Genomic DNA, 9,858 nt, shown 5'->3' with positions numbered 1-9,858 from the left:
TCTATTTTTTCTTTCTTTTTCCCTCCAAACAAACACAGATATATATATATATATATATATATATATATATATATATATATATAATATAACTTAACAAATATCTCAAAATATCTAGATATTCTTTAAATTACCATTTCACCTGTAACGCATTAAATTCTCCGTAAAGGATTTACCGCACTTAATTTAAATTTGTTTATCGACGAGTAATTCTAAACGGTGTAAAAATAACTTTTTGATCCTATAAACTCCATAATATTATTAACTTTGGCTAAAAAGCCTCCGAGCCAAAATCCAAAACATATAAAATACATAAAGTGTACTTTAAAATTATGGGTCTTACACCACACTTTAACTGTAATATTGTGCTCATAATCCTTAAGGACAGAAATATCGTAAGGATCTCTAGGAAATATAGGTTCTTCAGGCTACTGATGATGCTCGTGTTCAAACTGGTGCTCGTGATCATGTTCATCATCAAACACATGACCTTGTTGGTGCTGCTAATTCTGTTCTTCATCATAAGCAGGATCTTGCTCAAAATCATGCGTCTGCATTTCTTTGTTCCTCTTTCTTCTTTTTTCAACTACAGCTCTCATATTTTATTGTGTAGGAGGTCGAACTCGAGAATGTTCACTGTCTGTTTTTGCTCCTCTGGTCCTCACTAAAAAATATAATTAAAAAAAATGTTAAAAATTATGTAAAAAAAAAATTACAAAACTGTTCCGGAAATTTCAAATTTCCAGTATTTATAATACAATACTGAAAATTTTATTTTTGAAATTTCTGGGAGTACCATCCGGAAATTTGAAATTTCCGGTATTGAAAACAACTACCGGATATTTCAAATTTCTGGGTGGTACTCCTGGAAATTTCAAAAATAAAATTTTCGATAAAAAAAAACACCTACACTCACTTTTCTGAAAAACACAAGTTGTGGAAGTATGAGAGAACTTTTTTATTTTTACAATTTTTTAAAGGGTATTTTGGACAATTCAAAAAAAAAATTAAATAGAGAATATAAATCAACATTTCATGGCCAATCAAATACAATCTATCAAGTGAATGATAAGATGCAAATCCAATTAGAATACTACTAATAGAAAAGAGAATCATATCTACCTAAATAATGTTAAAACCGTAATAATATATAATATCAAGGCAGATTTAATGTTTCCATAGAAAAAAAGAGACAAATTTAATGTAATATTGCCTAAATCTTGTTGGGGGTTTGGATTGGACCGACCTAGAGGATTCATTCATCTTAACGTTAAAAGTATATATATATATATGGGCAAGTATATTTTACATGACCACTAATCTTGAAATCAGTAAATAAATTATCTAAATGGAATTTCGATAATAAAGTTAGAAGTTGATAAAGTGAAATAAAATGAAGTGAATTAATTGTTGATATTATAATTTAAAGTTAAGTAAATTTTTAGTTATATGAAAATGTTATATTTTATTTTTAGTTTCTATAAAATATTTTTTCAAACAATAGTTTTGAAATGTTTTTTAACAACAATTTTGGTATCTGCATGTGAGTTAATTCATGTGCATTATTTGAATATTTAAATGATTTTTTGTAGACATATTTATAACATTATAAAAATCTTCTCTACCAAAATTTAAATTTTTTTTAACAAAAAGATAAATTAAATATAAATGTTTAGGCCCTAAAATAATAAAAAAAATATATTTAATTTATCACTTGGTAAAAAATTATAAATTTTTGTGTGAAAGATTATTATAATGTTCTAAACATGTCCGTAAAACAACATTTCAGAATTTAAGCGGTACACATAAATTGATTTAAATATCGAGACTAAAATTATTCAGAGAATATTTAAGGGACTATTGTTTGAAGAAAAAATTTAGATAGACTAAAAATGAAATATATGATATATTTATAGGATCAAAAACTTATTTAACTTTATAATTTATAACTATGACTAACCATGCATTTGCAACTATTCATTTTATCATCGATAATCAATATTATCTATTTTATTATCTAAAGTGATTTAATTGCTTTGAAAGAGTCAAATCAATCGGAATAATTATCAATTATGACCTTTGAATTATAAAGGAGTAAAACATCCTCTCCATATTTCATTTGGTACTTACTCCTATACCATCATGACAAGTTGTCAATCTTGATTATTTCCTTTTCATCCTATAAAAATAATAAAAATGGGGATCCGATTTCATAAGGCGGGATTCCAAACATCTCTTTTAGTGATGAATTTAAATTGATTGAGCTTTGAATCTTAGCTTGAAGCTCTTTATTTGCTTTAATCAACTTTAAATTGTCATCTTTAAATTTACTCCATTTCCCAGTCATCTTAGTTTTTATTGACGGTGTGTCTTGAACCCATGATAGAGTCTCTCCCAACCAACTAGAATTTGAATAGTACTAATAGTTCATTAAGTTGGTAGCTGGCAATTTTCTAGAGTCATCTTTATTTATGGCTAAAAGTATTTCCACGTTGGAATGATACTTAATAAAACTTAGGAGTTGCAGTTAGGCATGGTAACGGGGCGGAACGAGGACAGTTTTTGCCTCCTCCACCTCTGCACTCGACTAGTTAGGGAAAATCTGCTCTCGCCACAGTTTCATAGTGGGGGTATAATTTATACATTTATTCCCGTCTATAACGGGTTTCGGGTTTTCTCGTCCACACTTCCACCAAATTATATATATATATATATATATATATATATATATAAATCATATTAATATTATTTGTGGGGTGGGTTTGGGTGCGGGGTGGATGTCATCACTTCCAAACCTGTCCCCGCCCTCAAATTTTAATTTCGGGTTGACACGTCCCGTGTCTTTTAAAAAAAACATAATAATAATAATAATTAATTAATAATAAATAAATAAAAACAAACTCAACCCCACTCACTCTCACTCTCTTTCCATCTCACTCCCTCATTTTCTCCTATTTCTTTTCTCTCTCTCCCTCTCTCGGTAGAACACTCCCCCTCCCCCATTTTTGTTGCTTTTTTTTTCCTTTCTTTTTCTTCCCTTCTCCTTGCTTCTTCTCGCTCTATTACTCAAACTCTCAACCCTTAAAAGGGATTTAACATCCCCACAAATATAATTTCTCAAACTCTTACAAATTCTTTTGGTTGAGATTTTTGGGTTAGGGTTTGTGTTCTAAGGAAGGAAAAGGGTATCCATCTCTTGAGAGTTGTTTATTGAGACTCATTGAGGTAAATGCACAACTCTAATCCTAGTATGAATTCATAGAAAAATGTAGTTTTGAGTAAAAATCGTATTTTGTGCTTAGAGTATATTTAAATGATTTTCATGGTTTCCTAGAGTTAGCTAAACTTTAGAATAAATTTTTCTAAAGTCTTGAAAATATTTTTGATACTCAGATTTGTCAACTGAGACCCTGCCAGCTACTCTGAGAGTTGTTAAATAGCAAACTTAGACGATTCTCCATAGTTGTGAGTTGACGTCGATCATCGTCAAATATTTTTACGATGCTATTATTATTATTTTACTTGTTTTCTATATTAAAGTATTTATTGAAAAATTTGGGGAACACAACCTTTGAAATTTATATCGATTTCGTCAATTATTTAATTTAATGGTTGTTGTAATATAATATTTTATTAGTTTGATTTACGTATGAGTTAAAATATTTAAATATTAAATTGTTATGCGATTGAATATGTTTTCCATAAATTACGATGAAATGATTTTAAATAGTGTTTTGAGAAATCGTTGTTATAATTGTTAAATCGTTAACTGCGTTAGGTGCACCTAGTTACCTCGTTTTGATTGGGGAGAGTTATCCGTTAGATGGAGCCGCCCCTATGAGAAATGTCATCCGTAGGAGGAGAGGGCTATCAACGCGATGTAAGCTCCCTAATTGATACGTGATGATGTGTTACAGGATTGAGAGGAGAGGGCTATCCATTAGATGGAGTCACCCCTAAGGGAAAGGCCACCCTTAGGAGGAAAGGGCTATCAATGAGATGAAGCCGCCTCTTGGTTCTCAAAAATTTGTATTTTTACTTGTTGATTTTCTATGATGATTTTAAGGTTATTCATTTTGATTTCGTTTCGCTATTAATTGAATTGTTAATATTTCTATATGAACAACTAAATTATAAGATTAATGAATTTACTATGTGTATGACATAATCGCCACCAGATTGTGAAATAGCCATTCGTGCCTTTTGTGTTTCCCTTCTAATTGATGGTGGTTGTTGTCCCCTCACTAAGTCTTTGTGACTTACCCTTCATGTTGTTTATTTTTTTCAGATTCGCAGACAGTTGAGTAGCAAGCTGTTAGTGGATTCAAGCCTCAACATATTTCTTTTTTGGTAGACTTCTTTGATCGATGACCATTTTTGTAACGTCTGTTGAGTCTGACGTAAATTGCCGCTATTTTGGAGTCTAGAAAGTCTATATTTTTGGGTAGTGTATTAAGAAATTAGGTTATGTTATTTGAAGTATGACTGAATTAAAAGTTGAACAGGGATTCTATAAATTTGGAAATGTTGAATTTACAGAGGATACTCTGTCGAAATTTCGAGTAAAAAGTATATATATATTTTTGAAATGGTTAGAAAACGGTTTAGTTGTTTAATTGTTAAGTTAGTTGATAGGCTTGCCAGGCTAAGAGTATAGCTTGTGTGCCGATCACGACATTTAAATTTCGGGTCGTGAAGGGGGATTCCAAACATCTCTTTTAGTGATGAATTTAAATTGATTGAGCTTTGAATCTTAGCTTAAAGCTCTTTATTTGCTTTAATCAACTTTAAATGTCATCTTTAAATTTACTCCATTTCCCATTCATCTTAGTTTTTATTGACGGTGTGTCTTGAACCCATGATAGAGTCTCTCCAAACCAACTAGAATTTGAATAGTACTAATAGTTCATTAAGTTGGTAGCTGGCTATTTTTCTAGAGTCATCTAATGAAACTTAATAAAACTTAGAAGTTGCACTTAGACATGGCAATGAGGCGGGATGGGAACGGTTTTTGTCTCCTCCACCTCTGCACTCGACTAGTCAAGGAAAACTCATTCTCGCCACAGTTTCATAGTGGGGTATAATTTATACATCTATCTCCGTCCACAACGAGTTTCGGGTTTCTCCGCCTACACTTCCACCACTTTATATATATATAAAATTATAAATTTAAAAATTATATCTATTATAATTAATATAATAAAATAATTGTTATTAGAGAATCATAAAATAAAAAATATTTTTTTATAGATATAAGATTATAATTTTTAACATTTAAAAAATATTAAGTATATTCAATATGTATATGTATATAAAATTTAAAAATTATATTAATATTATTTGTGGGCAGGTTCGGGAGCGGATGCGGGGTGGATGTCACCACCCCCAAACCTATCTCCGTCCCCAAATTTTAATTCCGGGTAAAATTCGCACCCGCTCCCTGCACCCAATTAAAGCGGATTTTTCCCGCTCAAATTAAGCGAGTTTGGGCGAATATCCGTGAATGTGGATTATTATGTCATCCCTAATTGCAGTGTTAGCTTTATAAAAATATAATTTGTATTTGGTTTCAAAATATTATTTAAAAAGAGAAAAAGGATAGACATTGTGATAAAGAAATTACAAATTCAACTATTTTTCTAACAAAAATTAATAATTAATTCTCAACATTGATCATTTAAAAAAAACTATTATTTGAAAATAGTTTTAAAATAACATAAAAAGCAACAATATATTTTATCAAATCAACTCATATCACCCCTATTTGAAATTGTGATATGAAAAAATAAGTAATTTCGATGAAATATCGGTGTATAATTAATTTATAACAAAAATGTATATCCAATAATTTTATTTGTTGTAACTAAAACATAAAACACACCGCCAACACATCTAAAATAATTAGTTAAACTCTTACAACGTATTGAATTTATATTCGAATCTCCATTTAAAAATATATCTACATTTAATATCTAACACACTTCAAATAAAAAAATAATAATAAAAAACACTTTAAGTGGAATGGAGAGTTTATAGAAAAAACATATACTTAATTACAGTTTTAGTCCTCTTATTTTTATCGATACACAAAATCCATTTTTCTATTTTAAAATACGACAGTTTTGATATTTCAATATAATTTTTTTAATTAAAAAATGACAATGCCACATACTTTAAATAAAATGTTATATGATACGACGATATAAAATGATTGACGCCCATAAAATCACAATAAAAACTCTTTAAAAACTTAACTTTCAACTTCATAAATTTTATTTTCTATAATTTAATTAATGACATATAAATATTTAATGTATCTACAAAATTTTATATCATATATCACGTTATTTAAAATTTATCAACTATTAAATTTTATTTCAAAATTTTTATAATGAAATCAATACTGTTGAATCTTAAAATAAAAAATCAATTTTATAGAGTAATAAAAATAAATGTATCAAAACTACTGTTAAAAAAATAAAACAAACAAAAACCACCTTGTCCACGTTTCCAAATTATAAAAAACTAAAGGTCAAAAAAAGAAAGCATCAAAAACAAAACACGCGCCATCTAGAGCGTCATCATATGAAAATGCATCAACGGGTACGTTACAAACCAACCAACTCTATAAATCTGATGCAAATTGTCAGTTGCCACATCACAACTCAACCGTCCATCTTTTTCTCTCTGCAATCTCCTTCCTTATTCTAGAACTTTCCTCTTTCTTTTCCCCCTTTTTCTCGGAACTTTTCCGATCTCACCAATTCCAGATTCTGTTTTTGATTCCGAAATCCGAAACCGCTGTGAGAAGAGTGGTTGAACTTTTCTGAAGAGAAATTCAGCTGTATGAACTGGCTCGGGAAGCTAGATTTATCGTCAAAATTGAATTTCAATCACTTTGTTACTTGTTTGTTGCTTTTTTCCATCCATTTTTCACCGCAATCGCTCTGTTCATCATCAATTGCCACGAACTGTTGTTGTTAACTGATTGTAGCTGTAATTGAATCGTAATCCAGAATCTTATTTGCAATATGGAGTCACGAAATAAGAGCAGCCCTAAATTAACCACAGGTTTGATTTTGATAATATACACATTATTTTATTATTAATTACTTTATTATTGATTAGTTTCGTTTTTTTACTAAATTGATTAATTTCGTTTTGTTGTCGGTGCATGGAGTTTTGTTTGTTACTAATATATATATATATATATATATATATATATATATATATATAATTATAGTAATACTTGTGTTGTAACAGTTGTATGAAATGAAATAGAGACCTTTTTTAGAAATGTTATTTGCAGATCCATTTGGAACATTTAAATATGTTAATGAATATATCAAGATTATAGCTCGTTGACTATCAACTTGTGTTATTTTCTGTGTTCTATATATAGAAGATTTGAACATTTCAAACTTTGATTAATTACAATTGAATGTGTGGTTAATGGAAATAATTACTATGATTAATGAGAATTAATATGAATATTTTCTTATTTTATTCATTATTATTATTATTATTATTATTATTATTATTATTATTATTATTATTATTATTATTATCTGAGATTAATTTTTATTTATAATCGTGTTTTTTGGAGTAGACATTATTAAGAATGTTTTTAATAATTTAACAAGTTTGATCTTGATCGTAAAAAGAAAATCTTTATTTGTATATTAATATTAATTAAAACTTTATTCAAATAAAATTATATTTTGATTCTATTGTTATAATGTTTTTATTTATAAAAAAAGTATCTAGTCCAAGTCAATAACTTGTGTGACACGTGCATGCTTTGGTTGCTTAGATTTAATGGTCGGCAGGAATTGTGCATCACATTTAGACATGGGTTTCAACATTTCGGAAAAGAAGCTGCTGTCTGAAACTCTCTTTTCAACATTTTTGTCTATATAATAAGTGTAAAAAAAAACATTGTCTATTAATTGAAATTCATTTGGGTTTCACAAATTTAGGTGGACCAATATCTAACATAGTAGTAAATTTGCATTAGTATTATTGGTGCATGAGAGTTAAACTCATATATCAATAGTAATTTATCTTTAAACAGCTAACAGGAATGTGAAAATTTAATAAACGTTTAAATTATTTAATAGTTAACGTGTAAATTCTAATATGTTTTAATTTATGTAAATCTAATAGAATGACGTCTCCTTTTCGAACTTAGGATAGGAACAATGATGAAAAGCTTGCTCTTAGTCAAAAAGTGTATTCAAATTATAGTATTTTATTTTCAATAGTAATAGGTTTTGTAAAATCATGGTTGGAAGTTTGAAAAGAAGTTACTGAAAATGATTCTCGGGTGACTTTAGTGTATTTTGGAGTAAAATTGGTGATTAAAATTAAATAATAAAAATTATTTAGATGAAAGGGAATAATTGATTAAGAGAGAGATAGATATAAAGTCACCAAAGATAAGAGACTTAAAGGTAGAAAATCATTTCTCGAAGTTAGTCTAATGATTTAGCAAAAAAGTGGAGATAAAGATGATGTCTTTTATCTAATGACCACTCGGAATGGTTTTGATTGGACATTTCTCCAATAACTTTATGCTTATTATGCTGTCTGAGAAATTAGAGTGTATGATTTGAAAATGACATTGATTAATCATTGGGCATTTTCCTATAGCTCTTTGCTATGGCAATGTTAGCAGTGGGCAGGAGAGGTCACCGTCTGTTATTGTCATTGGTGGGGGCATGGCTGGGATTGCTGCTGCACGAGCACTTCAAGATGCTTCCTTTCAGGTATTTGAGCTGAATATTTTCATTTATGAATTCAAACAATCCTTGTTGAACTAGTATGTATACAAAACAATAATTTATATTGCCTGTGGCTGCTTACATAGTTTACATGACTGCAATTATCCGTTAATTTAATTGGCTGAATGATTTTTTTACTCATATCAAGTATCAACTAATTGAGGTCTTCCATGAAAAAAAATTAATTTTATTCGTAGAATGGTGAAAACTTTGTTCACTGTTCCTAAAAAAATTGATTTGAATTGCATTCTAGTCAAGTGGGTTTCTTTTTGGATTAAATCAATGATTATGATTTTTTTCCCTCTTTTCGCTCATCTATTGGTTATCTGTAAATAAGCTTGTCTGCTTTGAAGCTTGTAATGGTTCTGGGGAAGTTACCCTCAGTGATACTTGCTAGTTTAGATTTGGGGTTGCTTTTCACTTTAGTCAAGTAAAAGAATACATCTAGGGGACTAGAATTCCTACTAAAGCATTTAAGAATACATGCAATAAGTGAAGTTAGGTAACATCTTTCCCTTTTTTATTTTTGTTTTCTGTTGCTTTTCCTTTATTTTATTTTTATGAATCCGACAGTAATTCATGTTTGTTTTCCCCAATATGCAAGTCATAAAGTTGCAATGTAATTAAATAGAATAATTTATCCCAAGTTTGAACCTACATATTTTTGTAGGTGAAGTGAATTAATGCGCATTTTCTGTTAACATACAAGTTAGTTAGTTTTAAGTTAATTAACTTTTAACAAATGAATTGAAGCAATTTTTTGTTGCTTTTCTGCTTCATCCCCCCTCCACCCTTTTTAGGAAACTGATAATAATTCGTTATGTTTGCGTTGTCTCTTATTTTAAACTTGGACCTACATTTTTGAAACTTGGTGCTTTGTTTTTAAAATTTTGTTCAGGTTGTTCTATTAGAGTCTAGAGAAAGACTTGGTGGCCGAATTCACACTGATTACTCGTTTGGCTTTCCTGTTGACATGGGAGCATCATGGTAAAGATTATATTCTCTTTATGTTTTGATTATTTGAATGTTGATGAGACTGTGAAGGTGTTTCAATTTGTTTTGTAATTAAAAGGCACAC

At 29.1% G+C, this 9,858-nt stretch overlaps 1 protein-coding gene across 1 annotated transcript in view; it reads left to right on the top strand.

The window, feature by feature from the left end:
- The first annotated feature begins 6,610 nt into the window (after nt 1-6,610).
- The window catches only part of LOC101489745 (polyamine oxidase 2-like), a 7,386-nt gene continuing 4,138 nt past the window's right edge, over nt 6,611-9,858 (top strand). Inside the window, exons 1-3 of the mRNA XM_004499484.4 lie at nt 6,611-7,068; nt 8,650-8,765; nt 9,679-9,767. Of these exons, the coding sequence (XP_004499541.1) occupies nt 7,029-7,068; nt 8,650-8,765; nt 9,679-9,767 (245 nt within the window). The 5' untranslated portion in view covers nt 6,611-7,028. The remainder of the gene's footprint in view (nt 7,069-8,649; nt 8,766-9,678; nt 9,768-9,858) is intronic.

The sequence above is a fragment of the Cicer arietinum genome, chromosome 5 (genome assembly GCF_000331145.2).
Source record: "Cicer arietinum cultivar CDC Frontier isolate Library 1 chromosome 5, Cicar.CDCFrontier_v2.0, whole genome shotgun sequence".
Classification (NCBI taxonomy): Eukaryota; Viridiplantae; Streptophyta; class Magnoliopsida; order Fabales; family Fabaceae; genus Cicer; species Cicer arietinum.
This window is presented reverse-complemented; position numbering and strand designations above follow the sequence as displayed.